This window comes from Leuciscus leuciscus (assembly GCF_965113295.1).
Source record: "Leuciscus leuciscus genome assembly, chromosome: 2".
NCBI classification, from domain to species: domain Eukaryota; kingdom Metazoa; phylum Chordata; class Actinopteri; order Cypriniformes; family Leuciscidae; genus Leuciscus; species Leuciscus leuciscus.
In genome coordinates, this window is record NC_138726.1 from 34,121,150 (window position 1) to 34,140,242 (window position 19,093).

The window sequence follows — 19,093 nt, forward strand, 5'->3', positions numbered from 1 at the left end:
TATATATATATTACATTTAAAATCAACATTTTTGTTCTACACAAGACAGTTTCATAAACTCTGCATCCAATTAAAACTCTTCTGCATACTACAGGCTTGTACTCAGCAGTGTGATTTATAAAGGCTCTCACGAATCAGAGCCACAAAATGAAACTCAAAAGTGTACACATGACCTTTAAAGTGTTGTGGGTATAATTAACACACATTTATCTAATGTCAACAGATAATTATAGAAAACCAAGCAAAATAATGACAGACACAAAAAATGGGTTAGTGGGGGGAATACTGATGACATTTAAAAAAAAGGGAAAAAAAGTTAAAGTCTGTCTGACCAAGGGAAGTGTTTAGGAAAACAAAATTCTTGTTTGCATATACAGTATGTTTAGTGAGGCTACTGCTACAGAAGTGGAACACTTCAGCTTTCAGTTCAGATTTAGTTTGTAGAATTGTGTCAAGCAGGAATTGTCTCAAAGCAACTTTTTAGTCTGATACCTAGACTGAGCACAAGGGGGATAAATAGATGAAGAAAAACTCCCTCAATAAACCAAAGCTGAAATGGCACATGCTTTCTCTTCCATTTGGCATGAAAAGAATCAGACACTGTAATACAGTGAAGGTACTGAATTTAGTCTTTTATTGACTGGATATGGTAAATCAGGTCAAACCAATCCATTTTATGTGTCACAAATTCCATATGGGTGAAAATAAATCAGCGACATTTATCAGTGTTATCGATCTCTACACTATGTCAGGAGCAGGGCCGGCCCGCGGCATAGGCGGTATAGGCAAATGCTAGGGGCGCCACTCATCCATAGGGGCGCCAGAATGAGTGAACGAGTGAATTTTTTTATTTTATTTTTTTTTTACATTTTTTTTTTATATATATATAATACTATTTTAAAACCATTAATTCGAAATACTACCAAAAAAAAAAAAAAAAAAATCCGGCTCACCAATCGCCCCCCGCCCATCGAGTGCTTGAAGTGCGTCAGAAACAGAGCGCGCGTGCGATCAGTTGTTGGTAATTTGTTGTGTAGCGTGCGCGACTCCGCATCCAATGTAGACAGCACTGCTTTTGTTAACACACAGCTCGTAGAAAGGGGCCTGGCAGCTCGCGCCAGTTCTAGACGCGGTGAAAGTTTCCTGATTGTGACGGAAGGCCGAATTTACTTGACACATTATAAATGAGCATAGTCTGCGATAGATACAGTGCCAAAAAGAAGAGAAGAGGATAAAAGGGGATAAAGACAGAGGTAAAGTGATGTAGTGAATGAACAATTTATGGCATAGGAGTAAGATACTATAATTTCATGGCAGTTATTTTTACCTTAAACTTAATGTTAGCAGTTGTTCTGAGTTCTCCAGAGTCCCCAAACTGTGTGGTTTTGTAACAATCATGTCAGTTTTAAGACGCATTTTTTATTATCACTTTTTTATTAATGTTTTACTCTACAGTTGTGCAATTGTGGGTATACAGTACAGGCCAAAAGTTTGGAAACATTACTATTTTTAATGTTTTTGAAAAAAGTTTCTTCTGCTCATCAAGCCTGCATTTATTTGATCAAAAATACAGAAAAAATTATAAATATTGTGATATATTATTACAATTTAAAATAATTGGTTTTCAATTTATTATACTTTAAATTATCATTTATTTCTGTGATGCAAAGCTGAATTTTCAGCATCATTACTCCAGTCTTCAGTGTCACATGTGACATCCAGTCTATCACATGATCCTTTAGAAATCATTTTAATATTCTGATTTATTATGAGTGTTGGAAACAGTTCTGCTGCCTAATATATTTGATGAATAAAATGTTAAAAAGAACTGCATTTATTTAAAATAAAATAAAAATATTTTCTAATTATATAAATCATCTTTACGATCACTTTTTATCAATTTAACACATCCTTGCTGAATAAAAGTATTGATTTATTTCAACCAAAAAAAAAAAAAAAAAAAACAACTGACCCCAAATTACTGACCAGTAGTGTATATTGTTGTTACAAAAGATTTCTATTTTTAAAACATTTAAAAAATGTTTTTTTTACTATTTATTTATCAAAGTATCCTAAAAAAGTATCACAGGTTATGAAAAAATATTAAGCAGCAGAACTGTTTCCAACTTTGATAATGAATCATCATATTAGAATGATTTCTAAAGGATCATGTGATAGACCGGATGTCACATGTGACACTGAAGACTGGAGTAATGATGCTGAAAAATCAGCTTTGCATCACAGAAATAAATGATAATTTAAAGTATAATAAATTGAAAACCAATTATTTTAAATTGTAATAATATATCACAATATTAAAAAATGTTCTGTATTTTTGATCAAATAAATGCAGGCTTGATAAGCAGAAGAAATTTCTTTCAAAAACATTAAAAATAGTAATGTTTCCAAACTTTTGGCCTGTACATTTTATGGCATAGTAATGATATTTATTTACAGGTTTATTCAAAATAGCAAAGTTCACATTAAATCTTTATTGTAAATTGTGCTATAAAAGATAATGGGGACTTGACTTGAATGCTATGTAATGCTCTTGGTATTTGTGTTTAGGCTGTAATGTGTGTGTGTGTGTGTGTGTGTGTGTGTGTGTGTGTGTGTGTGTGTATATAGGCCTATATATATATATCTATATATGCTAAATCATGAACACAATGAAGGGGTGAAATGGGCTGTGATGCATGGGGCGCCAGGTAAAATCTTGCCTAGGGCAGCAAATTGGTCAGGGCCGGCCCTGGTCAGGAGCATAAACAAGGTCACTGTGACATCAAAAACTTTATTATAGGGTCTGATGATATTCTCATGCAATGACTGCATGATTACGGAAGTGATCCAAGAAAATAAATCCCATTCAAAATTTCAAGCAGTGTGTTTTAGTAGGTCTGAGTGTGTTGGTTTATGGGTGTAAGAAAGTATTCCTTTATTTTTAAATTAGCAGACGCCCTTGTCAAAAGCGACTTACAAATGAGGAATACAGCTAGGGAGTCATCATGAAGAGGCAAAAACAACGCAAGAAGTGCTCAAAATACAAAGTTCACGCATTGCTTAGAGTAGCATAAGCCAGACAAGGGAAGATTAAAGGAAAATAATATATATATATATATATATATATATATATATTGTGACGGATCGACTGCCTGTCCCTAGTAATCAGCGCCACCCCGTCCCTATCGCCGCCCTTTGCCAGGTTCGCGACTGGAGTGGGTGTGATTGGAGAGGATGGGCGCTGAAGAGGATTGGCGGCGTGTGATGAGGCACACCTGACGAGAATGAAGCCTCATCACCGCCGCTGTTAGAGACCGGTCTCTTTCCCCGTGGTTCCAGGAAAGGAGCGCGGAGGGATTCCCGCGCCGTCCAATATGTGAGTCGCCGGACCAAGTATAGGTCTCTGCAGGACAGTAATAGGAATTTCCAGATCAGTGGGCGAGGCCATAAACAGAGGGGCGTTTTCCACCGTGTTACCTGATAAACACCTACTAGTTTGAAAACACCCACAAATTTAGAAACGCCCACTTTTGTTCCGCAGAGACCCCATACTCCGCCGGACCCGCGGCCCGGAATGGAGAAACATGCATGACGCCGCTGACAATAGTCGGGGCCTGGCTATAGGACGAGCAGCGATGCCGAAGCCACCGCCCCCTTGCGCCTCAGACCAAAGAGAGAGTGAAGCGCGTGCGACACCGCCCCCTAACCTGGACCCATTCCATCTCTTCACTACCCATCCTTCACGATTCCCTGGCACGACGAGGACACCAGATTTTGTTTTAACACTCCCCCCCTCTGGTTTAAGAACTTGCTTTTTTGGGGGGGGGTGGTGGTAAATAACAGCACAATACCAGTAAATTGACTAGCGCAAACCTTAGTAAATCACCTTGCATAATTCATACTCTCCTCTCATAAAATTTACGTCTAAAAGGAAAACCTCCTACAAATGTATATGCAATAAGGTCAGCCGCAAAAATAACCCTGTCCATACCTTTTCAGTGCAAATTTTTCACTGCGTGTCTTTAGTAAATCCTGACAGTAGTTTTTAAAATGCCAAAAGAGGGTTTACGCTGGAGCAAGCAGTTAGCAAATCTGGCCCTAAAGCTCATTACGAGTTAAAGAGCCCATGACCAAAGAAGCAATTTGTAATATTTCTTTTTGGCTAAACTATGGACTACTTAATTGACTCCATAATCTTGTAAAGCTTGAAAAAGTAAGTAAATAAATAAATTTCATAGTTTCAGCATTTAAGGACAAGATTAATAAAAAAGCTTTGCCGTTTTTAACATTTCTAGGCTTAGAAGGGTGTTTATTTGTCTGTTGTTAATAATTGACAAAATGTGATTTTCAATTTGAAATTACGCAAATTCTAGTTAATGTTATGGAGAAATGGCAATGTTCATATTTTGAAATGTAAGATCTAGCATACTAATACTAATAAAAATAATAACATGTTCGAATAATGAATAAATGGGAATTACCTCTCATTTTATAAAACAATCATTTTAGTTCAACATTAGTTTTTCTCTTAAAAAACCATGATCAACAGATCAAGATCCCTCTGCGCTTCATTTACTGTATCACAGTGGATTAGCATGCCAATTTACAGTAAAGTCTCACAGTCTATGAGCTTTATGTCTGGATAAACCCAGATAGTACAATTAAAAATCCCTTACCAAAGAATGAGAAAATGTGAGAAAATCCTGCTAAATTCTTAAAGATAAAGCAGCTATGAGAAACAAGTGAACATCTCTTGGCTTTTATCTCTTCTCCCTCTTTCCCGGCTCTATGAGAACTTTCACCCAGAGGAACATCATTCCATTAGTCAGTCACGCTTGTGGCTCACTCCTTTCTGCTTTCCCGACTGAGGGTGTGAACACTGCTTTGCTTCACTCACTTTCCAATGCATGTATTAAACTACCAAATGTCAGAAATAGCCACTGTCTTTTATATCTGTTTTAGCTCGGTTTCAGGACACTGAGCAAGGAGATTTTAATCTCGGGCCTCATGCTCTGACTACAGCTGCTGAAGTAATGGGAGTTTTTCCAACAGAACGAGTCCCCGAGAAAGTGAGAGGACTTCTCTGCTGCAAGCGTTCATAAAACACGCACCACAGCACTGGGTGAGAATTATATCTGGAAAGACTATGTTACACCATTTAACTGAACACATAAACACTATAATGTAAAATTATATAAGTTTTATAGCACAGAATTTGTTATGACCTTCAAATCATGGAAGCATCCAGTTTGGATGACAGTAAAGGCAATGAAGGCATTTTTAATAATATTTAATATTTATAGGATATAAATATGTAAATGCTTCAAGCAATGCAGAATCTGAAACAAACCATAAAAGTATAACAACATTGTTTCTCTGATAAAGTAGAAACATCCTGCTTTCTCATTTTCATGGCCATTTCCCATTAATGAACTTTCTCCGTATCTCTAGAGTGGACAAATCACACATTATTTCCAGAGTAATTACTTGCTGGAGTTCCAGCAAGAGATAACTTGGGACAAAGGAAGTGAAATTTATGCCGTTTGAAATTAAACTGTTTGCCTAAACTCTTTGTCTGAACCGCGCAAGCTATTAACAAAATGAAGGCAGGCGGCACTGAACTCCAATGAATCCATTACTACAGAATCAGCTGCTGTTAATTCCACTGCTGAATATTTTTTAATTAGAGACTGAGAAAAGATACTGCTCATCTTCGTTAAGGGACTTAGAACTGTGATTTAATGGAGGTCAGATATATTAGAGACAAGGATAGCTTTATTTGCAACTGCTGTCGGACTTGCTTTTCTGTTTTTCCCTCTGACGCTTTTTTTTCTTTCTGTCTCTTGCTTTCATTCACGCTCGGTTGAGCTCCGCGCTGTAGAAATGAGGGGGCCAGACGCTTTGGTTTTGGATCAGTGGCGTTTGATCCTGCTCCTCTACGCTGGGACCCTGTCTAACGCCACACTGATTGACATTTTGTAGTTGTACGGTGACCTGTGGGGTATAGCAGCGCATTCACTATCACTCTCTCTCTCTGTCTCACAAACCCAGACACACATTTTGATTTATAAATACACACCCAGATAGGGTTAAGTAATACAGCTGAAGTATAAACACTGTGGTCCTATGTGTTATCAGACATTGCTTTTGTTTGTTTGAGCATTCAGACCGATCCAGAAAGGAACATAAACACAACCAATGATGCTTAGGGCGGGACTATCTGTTTGTCCACCCAATGCAAGACGGGGAGTGTTTTCAAAAATACATAATAATGTATGTTATACATTGTTATACATGTTATACAATAAAATACATGTTATAAATTATTTTTGTTTACAAAAATAACTGTCATAACAATAAAGAGATAAACAATTTTTTTTTAACAAAAATGAAGAGTGATTTTTGTCTATTTATAAAAACAACATTTATAAATATATTTTTGATCAATTAACTGTTGATTAGTTTTATACTGTTATCAAAATATTGACAAAATATTCAACATACAGTACAGTATCTCCCAGGGATCCAAAAATATACATATTTATAGATGCCTTTACCATTTCTGTGTGTTTAGATAATAGCATCATAATGATATAAAGCCAAGCAGAGAGTTGTGAGAAATGTGTGATTAGAATAGCATCGTAATATGACAACCACTGTCCAGCAGAGTTGAAATGTTTTGCCAGCTAACAGCAAACAGAGGCTTTCCCAGCAGTTCACTGAAATTGCCCCAGACGGCAGCGCCATCAATGAGGACACTCAAGTTTTGTTCCTTAGAAGCCTGAAAGTGTCTGTTTTCACAAAAGCCACTTTTTCCCAGACACTGCAGAAAGTGCATGCATTGTCCGGCCCTGTTCAAAACGCTCTTTGTATCGACAGTCAAGGTACGGTCGTCCGAGATTTAAAGATAAAGGAGTCTGACATGGGAAAGAGATTCCATCAGGAGTGACTGTGGAGTTACATTTCCTTTTGTCTCCTGAAGTCAACACTAACAGTTGTTACTTCATGTGCAATTCACTTCACTTCACAGACACAAACATCAAAACACAGCCATGTCCTCAAACATACTGCATCTCATTTTGAATAACTTTCCTTGAATTATTTTCCTGTTAATTATTAATATTGTGCATTGTGACTATAGAGCTGAGGACAGCAGACAAGCTTTGATGTGTCTCTGCTAAATTGCCTATTACAGACAGCTAGCACTTATTCAGCTGTGACGTCTGTGTGTGTTCATGTTTAAGAGGTTGTGAGGAGATTACTAATGAGCAGGAGATCCCTGTAAACTCCATTAGGATGACTTTGACACGCTTGAACATGTCATAGCTGCTCTGGGGTGATCATTACCATCAATCTCCATAAGGGAGGGAAAAGAAATTCACATGACCTTAAACTCCACACATTTAATTAAACGTGCACACACTCACAGGACATATTTATTAGCTGTATTTGAATACATTCTAATATCAAGTGAGAAGAACCATATGGAGCTCTTAAGTACCATTTTGTAAAGTCTTGCAAATCCCTGGTATGTGCTTAAACATCCACGGCTGCCAATAACTTATAATTGAGTGTTAACTGCACAATGTCTGTGCATGATAATTGATAACCATACTCACATATTCATTAACATATGTGGTAAAATTTGTTTTATATCACAATCAAATGCACACATCTCGATACTCAAATGGCAGGGGAATCAAAAAGGAATTGGTAGATTTGTTGCTTCACCATCTAAACCTTCCTATGGAAGAAAATGGCATGACAAGGATTTTTTTCTAGTGATAATAGAGATCTGTAAAAGGATTTAGTAAAGTGTTTATGGTCCTCTTACCTTTTTCTTATTGGTGGGACAAATGTAGAAGTTTGTGACTATGATGGTTGTCCCAGGCATCAGGTTGAGCTTGGTGTAGGTTGACCCATAATCACTGGATCTGCATGAAAGAAAGAGCAAGAAAGAGAGAGAAATGTCATCTTCTTAATATCATCACTCTGTTTAATTACTAAGTCACACACGGAAAGATGTGACGGGATATAATACAGATCTTGATTGAATCACATTCTCAGATTATTAGATTTATTCATAGAGCTGAGAGGCAACATTAACATATGACTCACTGTGTATTGTCATGTCTATTTCTGAGATTCTAAAAGGACATTTTTCCTTACACATACTGTACCTTGTTCATATATTGGAATTGCTTTGAGCTGCTATAGGTTAAATGTTAAGATACTGGTCATGAAAATGCCATAGCATATGTCTTTTCAACCTCAAATCTGTGTTGAGATCCCATAAATAATAACAACACTGGGGTCTGAAATATTCACAGCAAGCACAAAATAAATAACAATTTTCAGAATAGACTGTTTTTTGGCCTCTGATTGCTAAAGTGATCTCATGAGGATGTTGACTGTTTTTTGACTGAATTGGAGTCAGCAAAACCAGTCAGCAAAAATAAATAAATAAATAAAAGTAACTTCACAACTCTGCAAATCAGCTGCATTGGAAAAGATGGTAGTGCAGTTCTGACATTTACAAATGCTTTTTGAGCAGCCCTTCTGAAATGTTCATGCCATTGTGTTTTAGCAGTATGCCGCAAACTAAATGACTGCTATTATATGAAATGACAGAAAGAGACAAACAGATAAACACACTCAAACTAAATTAAAACAATATCAACCTTACAAAAAGATTTGATTCTGACCACAACAGCAGATGATGTTTCGAGTGTGGCAGGTAATGTGAGGTAAACTAGTAACTAGTAAACTAGCTCATGGAGAAACTATTTGAATTGCTGTAGATATGAGGAATGACAAGGCAGCATCACAGGTGTGGAAATATTTGCAAAAATCAATCAGGCAGAGAGCAGTGGCCTAAACCAGCCTGACACTGTCAGAACAAATCATTCTCACACAACACACTTACATGAAATGCGCTTGAGAACAAGGTCAAGGTCTCAGGGTTACATTTAAAGTGACTGTTAACTTTCTTTTAACTCAAAATGATACATCCACACACTGTGAACCTCTCAGTCAGGCTGAGGGAAAGCATACTGCTGCTGGCAGCAGATAGAGTGTGCAAAATGCCTGATCAAAGACTATTCCTCAACACAAACATACAGCGCTAAAGACTTCCCCCATAGAACTAATTAAAAAACAGAAGTGAACAGAACTCTTCTCTGGAGCTCCTGCAGAGCTCACATTTTTGTTCCTTGCTTGACAGAACAGAGCAGAACAGAGGTGTTTCAGCTCGAGAGGTTTAAATGAAAGCGGGAGGGAAGGCTGGGAAGGCTGGGCAGGGTGGGGGAGGTGATCATTATGCCAGGCGCCATGTTTCCAAGACATCACACAGAGGTATCATGGCAGGATGAGGAACTAAAGGTCTGAGGAATAGCATACTAAAAACAGTATATCAACTATAAGCACAACGATAGTGAACATGACGGGTTGTGCTTTCCAAAGAGCACATTTTAAACAACAACAAAACAATTTTTGTGTGTGTTTTCTTTTCATTTTTATGAGCAAAGCAGCATGTTAATATGTGAATAATGTGGAATGCTTGTTAACCCACTCATAATCATGATAAGACCATATCAGAAAAAAAGAGATGTCATCCAGAACACCTCCACGTTTTCCCTATTTAAATACAGTTACACGAGTAGTTACAAAAAAAAAAAAAAAAAAAAACTTGCCGCTTTTCTAAGCGGGTAAAAAGGATAACTATAATGTATGGCGGAATAGCACTTGGGAGCACTTCGACTCGGCGCAGTAAAAACTCACGTTGGTGAAAGGGAGAGGGGGAGAGGATTTTTCAGGAGTGATGATATTACTGCGCCGAGTCGAAGTGCTCCCAAGTTCTATTCCGCCATACATTAAAGTTATCCTTTTTACCCGCTTAGAAAAGCGCCACGTTTTATTTTGTCACCATACTTGGTCGTGTAACTACTCGTGTAACTGTAGGGAAAACGTGGAGGTGTTTGGTTGCTTCTAGCTTCATCTCTGTTTGGATCCTAATGAATGAACGGGGCTAAGCTAAGTGCTATCAAAGTGTCAGAGCGATTGATTGCACGCACTGAGACGAGAGAGGTATGTATCAACTCGTCTTAGTTAAGGGAATAACATAGTTTAATATGAAAAAACGGTTGGAGTGTTCCTTTAAGGCCACTTGTGTTTGTTATCCAAACGTCCTAAAATCTTCAAAAATTATTTACACAATTTCCAGTACCACTCTAACATGATAGATATATAAGTACAAGACAGTGTTTTTTATTAGCCTACTATTGTTGTTTAAAAATAACCTGATTATTACCAAACATCCTCAAAATGGAATTGATTACCAAAAAAGCCATGATTATTTGAAATCAGAATTAAATTCACAATACATGCCATTCATTCAGAAGAGTCGAGTCTGTTAATTAGAATACACAATCAGACAATGACGGTGTTCAGCGTCTCCAAAGTGTAGTAAAACTCGGCAGAGGTCATCAGCGGAGTTGGTGGAGCGAGTGCAAGAAACAGCCAACTCATTAAGTAAATCCTCTCGTGGAGAGTAAAATGTCAGAGGCCTCAGAGGAACATTATGTAACTAATAAAGCTAATTTGGAGGATTGTTTGGCACGCCGCGCTTCGGTTGCCAAACATTTCGCTAATGATGCTAACTTAATCGGATGGCTCATTTAATGCCACTGATTAGCTGACAGGACTAGTGCCTATGGTGACGAAGGAGTGTGGATAATAAAGAAACATGATGGGAAGAAAAGATGGGGCAATAATCTGTTTTGAACTTAAAAACAATCTAATTGATTTCCAGTCAATTACTTTTTCCACCTATACAGTATACACTACCATTTAAAAATTTGGGGTCAGTATTTTGGAAAGACGTTATTTATGTATTGTAAAATACTATTACAATTTAAAATAACTATTTCTATTTGAATATATATTAAAATGTAATTTATTCTTGTGATGGAAAAACTTTTCAGGTTATGATCAGAAAGTTCAAAAGAACAGCAGTTATTTGAAATAGAAATCATTTGTAACATTATACATGTTTAAACATATACGTATTTGTCATTTTTGATCAATTTAATGCATCCTTGCTGAATTAAAAGTATTTCTTTAAAAGAAAAAATAATCATTCTTAACTGACCCCAAACTTTTCAATGGTGTATAAACCCCTGAACCACCTGAACTGAAAGATATATATATATATATATATATATATATATATATATATATATAAATATGATCAAAGATGGCTGTAAAAAATAAATCTGCATTGTTTATCCTTTTGATATATATTTTTTTCTTAAATGCAAAAATCTAACCTTTCATTGAAGTAAAAGAATTGAAAGTGGGCGGAAAATCACATTATGAAATAAATGTTTTTCTCCAAAACACGTTGGGAACAATTATTTGCCTTTAGGGTCCAGGTCAGGGACTGGGATGGTCATGGCAGAAGCTTGGTTTTGTGCTTCCTCTGTGACAACCTCTGCTAGAAATCTTATAATGGGCCATGTTTGGATCTTCCAACAGGACAGTGATCCAAAAACAAACATCAAAATCAAAACAAAAATGGGTCACTGAGCACAAAACCAAGCATCTCTAATGGCCATCCCAGTCCCTGACCTGGACCCTAAAGAAAATGAGTGGGCTGAACTGAAGAGAAGAAGCGCCAACATGGATCTGGGATTTTGAAGGATCTGGAGAGATTCTGTATGGAGGAATGGTCTCTGATCTCTTGTCAGGTGTTCTCCAAACTCATCAGGCATTATAGGAGAAGACTCAGATCTGTTATCTTGGAAAAAGGAGGTTGTAAAAAGTATTTAATAAAAGGGGGCAAATAATTGTTCCCAACGTGTTTTGGAGAAAAACATTTATTTCATAATGTGATTTCCCGCCCACTTTCAATTCTTTTACTGCAATGAAAGGTTCGATATTTGCTAATTTTTTTACTTAAAAAAATTAAAATAATAATAACACACATACATATATATATATAAAAATATAAACAGAAAAAGAATATTAGGTGTACGATTGAAACCCCATCATCACCTTCAGCCAATCTTATGATAATAGTAAATCATTCACAGCCTTTGGTTATGTATAAAGCTTGTATAAAGTCAAATTAGCAAGTCTAAATCTTAGAATAAATCAAATTATTGCCACAAAGGAAAGTTTCCAAGTTTGGAAATGAACAGAAAACATGGTGACTTCCTGTATTGATTTGGGATCATGAGTCATAGGCTACTCCATGCAGACATTCACTGTCACATTGAATCACGGTTTAAGGTATGAGAGCAGTCTAAGCATTTGGAGGGAATCGCTGAAGGAAAACAGTAGGATCAAAAAATGTACAAAAGCATTAATGCGTCGAAGTAAGCGCATATTATTTTCCGAAGCCTTGAACATGTCCTTGACTGTTTCTTTTTTGCTTGTTGATGGATCTCTTCTGAAAATAACCCATACTTTGACAGACATACTTGATTTCTGTGCTTGTGTAAAATCCTTCAGACCACCACTAGAGACACGGCGTGTTAGCATTTCCATCAAACATAATTTATGTGGAGTGGTGTCATATAAATATTCTCTGACTGGTCTTCCAGAAATTAGACACTGGCCATGACCGTCACTTTTAATAGACTCCCTGCATTTTAAACAGGCAATTTATCTTGTCCTGGTGATCTGACAATGGCATGCTCTTTGTTATTTAAAAAAAAAAAAATAATTAAAGTGAATTTTTGTTGTTGTTGTTGAATTTTTCCAAATTTCATCTGCAGTTAAGCAAGAAATATTTTGAATCATTTTTTCCTCCTGTGAAGTCACGACAAGTTCACCTCCTCCAGAGATCTGTTGCTAACATGAAATGTCAGATGAGAAAATGTCATTCACTGCAATAGAAATGACAAAAACAAAGACATCCAGTATAACAATTCAGATAGTTAACCGTAGCAACAGTAAAGTATTGTTTCTTTTATGTTTTTAGACAAGCCATCATGTATGCATGTATGCAAAGACATCTCGATCCAATACTCCAAACTAAATCAATCTCATTTGTATTGTTTGATGACACTTCAGCATCATTCACCATCTCATATTCATTGTCCAATGCAGTGTCAAAATTACGTACAGTATTTCCCAAAATGCATTTGTGAAGTTGCTCAAATATGCTTATGATAAGCCAGGTACTCAAAGTTTATGTGGCCACTGCAGTATATTTTAGCACTTTCCAAATTGACTATGTAAATAAGATCAAAGGTAAACCAATCTTACATAAATCAAAAACATTTCCCCCACAAAATCTAAAGCAGAGCAGCAGTCCTGCAGCTCAAACAGTAGAGCATGGTGCTAACAACCTCAAGGTCATAGGTTTGACCTCCAGAGAATGCATGAATTGATGAGACAGTTTGTTAAACCTTGAATGCAAGTTAAGTGTCTGCCAAATGCATACATGTAAACCAGTATGCTTATACTCATATGAACATAAAAAGTATGAAAGCTTAAGCAAATGTTTTTCATCCGCAAAAAATGACTGTTAATTTTCATAACATAAAGGACAGTTTGTAAATCAAAATATCTTGGCTACTAGTAAATCATCATCAGTGTAACCCATGAATTCGGCCCATTGGATGGCAAAATTACAATTAATGTGGCATTTTATTTTATGAACTATATTACAACAACTGATCAATTACTCATTCAGGACCCCCGAATGAACAAAACAATACAACAAAACAAATTCAATAGGGTCCATGTTTGCTGATTCATCTTTGCATCAGTTTTTTAAATACCCCACACAGAATACCATTAAGAAACACAAAAATGTTCAACTAGGTTGTGAGGAGCCAGGTATCAGCACTCAATAGGATCTGTGAAGTGTTTACTCCAATGCTACAACAGTAAAAGGGGCTTCTGTGCCACCATCCAGATATCCTCACAATAACCTAATGATGCTGATTTCCTTTTATTTTTTATGTTTGTTGTTGTGAAAAAGAGAGGTATTTTAGTTCTCCAGCATTTAAGAAACAAGATGCTCTGGTGCTGGATGTTGGAAACAAAGGACACACACACACACACACACACACACACACACACACACACACACACACACAGTGCCTTGCAAATGTATTTAGGCCGAATTCACCCATTTTAATGAAATGCAAATAACACAGAAATGTAGCTCGCTGTGTTATTTATTCCTAAGCACTAAATCAAACATTCATTATTTTAATATGACATTGCTTTATGATATTCTTAACAAAAGGAAAATATTCCATTTTAACAGTCAAACAGAGAAAACAAAACAAAGAAAAACAATAGAAAGTACACAACAGCCTCACAATTGCCTTCCACCTGTGATCATTAAAATAATTTTCTAGCTAAAAACCCCAACAGTTAAAGCATTCAAAGACTCAAATGAACACTAAAGAGAATACCAAATTATAAATAAACACAACAAATGTTGAAATTAGGAAAAAGTCATTTCCAAGTGTGAGAATGTCCCAGTAGGCTCTGTTGGCTCCAATATCAGAAAGTGGAAGCGAAACCAAACCACTCAGTTTAGTAAAGGTCGTCTATCAAAATTCTCGGCACGAACAAGGAGACTTGCGAGAGAAGCCATAGACCGGCCAAAAATATCACTTTGAAGGTTCAGTAGCAGAGAATGGGAAAGCAAGAAAGAGTTGTAGTCAAATGAGACAGAGATTTATTTTAGGCCAAAATCACAGTGATCGGTGTAAAGTAAATCTAACACGTCATAAACTTCAAAATGCAGCAACTGTTCATGGATTTGTCGTGAACAGAATTAAACATAAATAATGTCACAAAATACAAGAAAACACCCATGAACCTGATGCTACAGAACAAACTGTGGCAGATTAATAAATGCAAGTTATCCTATTACAATATTTCAATGGAGTGTATTGATCTAAACTCAAAGAAATGCCCACACCATTCAGAGATATATACCTGAAATCCATTTGGTGGTTATTAAGCCACTGATTAATGTACACCCCTCCTATTATACTGCCAGGGGGCAATTAATTTTCACTAATGCCTTCTCACTTACTATTATGAAAGGCTATCATACGGCTTTTATTGCACAGAGAGCAGGAAAAGATCATCAGACTCCATAACTCAAATCTGTTACTATTTTAAGGCACATCATTCCCAGTAAATTGATTGTTTGTCGTTTGGCTTTTCAGGAATATGTGTGTTCAGATTAAATATTAAGTTAGTGCCATAAATTTGGTCAACCGAAAAGATTGCTCTGCTTTTTTGTTTTGTTTTAAGAAACCATTTAAATAAAAAGATTGCCTAAAATCTGATTGAGGGGCAGTTAGCCAGTCCACATACCTACACTACACACCTGAGAGTCTTGAGTCTTTATTACCTGAAGAGGCCGACACGTAGAGTGAGCAAACCAACAGTTTGTGCAATTAGAAGGGGAAGGTTCACCTACCAAAAGGAGATTTCATTTGAAGGAATCCAGTAGAGGGAGAAAAGAGAAGTCTAGTTGAAGCCATGTTCATGAAAGTTACAATGACTCACAACATCTGTCTTGATTACTTCTGACATCTCTCTCAAACCGTACACCACCTTCCAATCCTCCCAAGGGGCTTTACCTCACTGTTACTCTGTAAATAGCATAACAACATTCAAGCTAACCAGAACGCTTATTTTGTTTACAAATAGCTCAAGGGATTCGTGACAACTGTCAGCACTTCACAGTACAATACATTATTTTATAACATATATTTTGAACCAACACTACCGTTCAAAAGTTTGGAGACAGTAGGATTTTTTTTTTAATTTGAAGTTTCCTATGCTAATTCTCAGCATCATTATGTTCAGAAATCATTCTAAAATGCTGATTTGCAGCTCAAGTAACATTTCTTATTATCATCAATGTTGAAAACAGTTGTGCTGATTGATTAAAAAAAAATTGTGGGTGTGTGTGTGTGGGTGGAAACGGTGATCATTTTTTCAAGATTCCTTGATGAATAGAAAGTTAAAGACCCCCTGTGGTGAAACCCGCTGAGATTTTAATGTTGTCTAAATGTCTGGTGTGTGTGGATTTTTAGAAGGCAGCTGTGTCTGATGAACGGGAACATGGTTTGTGTAACATTAGCAACACATTATTAACTGTTTGATAACATAGTCAAGCCAAAGGCTAATCATATCAATTACCATTACGTGTCCGACATTGTAGATACATACAAGTGCCAATTTTGCAGGTTTTCCCACTTACAAAGCATGTAGAAGTCTGTAATTTTTATCATAGGTACTCTTCAACTGTGAGTGACGGAATCTAAAACAAAAATCCAGAAAATCATATTGTATGATTTTTAAGTAATTAATTTGCATTTTATTGCATAACATAAGAATTTGATACATCAGAAAAGCAGAACTTAATATTTGGTACAGAAACCTTTGTTTGCAATTACAGAGATCATACGTTTCCTGTAGTTCTTGACCAGGTTTGCACACACTGCAGCAGGGATTTTGGCCCACTCCTCCATACAGACCTTCTCCAGATCCTTCAGGTTTCGGGGCTGTTGCTGGGCAATACAGACTTTCAGCTCCCTCCAAAGATTTTCTATTGGGTTCAGGTCTGGAGATAGGCAACTCCAGGACCTTGAGATGCTTCTTACGGAGCCACTCCTTAGTTGCCCTGGCTGTGTGTTTCGGGTCGTTGTCATGCTGGAAGACCCAGCCACGACCCATCTTCAATGCTCTTACTGAGGGAAGGAGGTTGTTGGCCAAGATCTCGCGATACATGGCCCCATCCATCCTCCCCTCAATACGGTGCAGTCGTCCTGTCCCCTTTGCAGAAAAGCATCCCCAAAAAATGATGTTTCCACCTCCATGCTTCACGGTTGGGATGGTGTTCTTGGGGTTGTACACATCCTTCTTCTTCCTCCAAACACGGCGAGTGGAGTTTAGACCAAAAAGCTCTATTTTTGTCTCATCAGACCACATGACCTTCACCCATTCCTCCTCTGGATCATCCAGATGGTCATTGGAAAACTTCAGACGGGCCTGGACATGCGCTGGCTTGAGCAGGGGGACCTTGTGTGCGCTGCAGGATTTTAATCCATGACGGCGTAGTGTGTTACTAATGGTTTTCTTTGAGACTGTGGTCCCAGCTCTCTTCAGGTCATTGACCAGGTCCTGCCGTGTAGTTCTGGGCTGATCCCTCACGTTCCTCATGGTCATTGATGCCCCACAAGGTGAGATCTTGCATGGTGCCCCAGACCGAGGGAGATTGACCGTCATCTTGAACTTCTTCCATTTTCTAATAATTGCGCCAACAGTTGTTGCCTTCTCACTCATCTCAAGCTGCTTGCCTATTGTCCTGTATCTCATCCCAGCCTTGTGCAGGTCTACAATTTTATCCCTGATGTCCTTACACAGCTCTCTGGTCTTGGCCATTGTGGAGAGGTTGGAGTCTGTTTGATTGACTGTGTGTCTTTTATACAGGTAACGAGTTCAAACAGGTGCAGTTAATACAGGTAATGAGTGGAGAACAGGAGGGCTTCTTAAAGAAAAACTAACAGGTCTGTGAGAGCCGGAATTCTTACTGGTTGGTAGGTGATCAAATACTTATGTCATGCAATAAAATGCATATTAATTATTTAAAATTTTCTGGATTTTCTCACAGTTGAAGTGTACCTATGATAAAAATTACAGACCTCTACATGCTTTGTAAGTAGGAAAACCTGCAAAATTGGCAGTGTATCAAATACTTGTTCTCCCCACTGTAAATACATAAGTTTAAATGTCATTTTGATTATCAAAGGGATACAATTATTGACTGCAGGGGGACTTTATAAAACAGAATTTATTTATGTGAAATATAAATCATTTAATGATAATCAGCTTAAATAATCAATTTAAAGCATCCTCGCTGAATAAAAGATTTCATTTCTTAACAAAAAAAACGTACTGAGCATAAACATTTAAGCAGTAGTGTAAATATAGACTATGAGTAAAGAAAAAGGAAAATAATGATTATTTCTTGGACTTCAAATATTTAGACCATATTTTAGTGGTGTGGACAAGGGAGTATAACTGACCACGTTGTGTTTATGACTGAGGTTTTTGTCCTATCCTTATCACACAGGCTTTTTTTTCCCCACAACAGCAGAGCTGAATCAGAGGAAAACATGGCTCAACAGTCATCGGAAGCCTTTAGGGATGATCTGTTTGGTTTGATTTTAGAAAAATATGTATCTATAGTTTCAAAGACTCAGTGCTGCAAGGGGGCCTGGTCAGCTGCCAGCGCGAGGCTGGGAATACAGAGATAATTCTGACTTGTGCAACTATTTAACAATTTGGTTAGATACAGACACAACCAAAGCACATAAACATTCTGAAACAAAAATCATGCTATACTTGAAAATAAAGTTTCCAAAAGGGTGTTTTTGGAGAGATGCCAAAAAAAGAAGCCTTTTGGCTTCCCAAAAAACCTTTCAGTGAAAAGTTTTCAGTGTAAAAAAAAACAATATTTTGTTATATGTAAAGAACATTACAGAATAATCTTTTTGCCCTATAAAAAACCTTTTGCGCACTGAAAAGGTTCATTGGATGTTATGGAACCACAGATGCCAATAAGAAACCTTAATTTATAAAAATGTATGACTTCAAATACTGTGTATAAACACCCTCAGGTGCACACACACACACACACACACACACACACACACACACACACACACACACACACACACACACACACACACACACACACACACACACGCACACACACACAAAGGGAAAACCCTCATTTACACCCTCAGAAACACAGACAGAGTCTTGTGCCTGTGAGTCGGGGCAGCAGTGCTGTAATTGGGAGCATTTATCTAAATGACACCCTCATGAGGACCACTGGGACCAGGCTGAGAATTCAGCACACACCAGTGACATATTTTATTTCTACTCTCTTTCTCTCACTACACTTTTGTATTCCTGCATTAGATATAAATATGACAGGAAACACAAGATTTTTGTGAAAATTATAGCAACAAAACAAGTCAGTAAAATGGTTTAAAGGCCATTATAATTGCATTTTAAATCAGAAACTGTATTTCAG

The 19,093-nt window shown here is 37.1% G+C and overlaps 1 protein-coding gene across 7 annotated transcripts in view; it reads right to left on the bottom strand.

The window, feature by feature from the left end:
* Positions 1-19,093, bottom strand: part of sorcs2 (sortilin-related VPS10 domain containing receptor 2) — a 183,177-nt gene that overhangs the window by 71,543 nt on the left and 92,541 nt on the right. For all 7 annotated transcript variants that reach the window (XM_082162128.1, XM_082162127.1, XM_082162125.1 and 4 more), the window contains exon 3: positions 7,835-7,934. In XM_082162128.1, the coding sequence (XP_082018254.1) occupies positions 7,835-7,934 (100 nt within the window). The remainder of the gene's footprint in view (positions 1-7,834; positions 7,935-19,093) is intronic.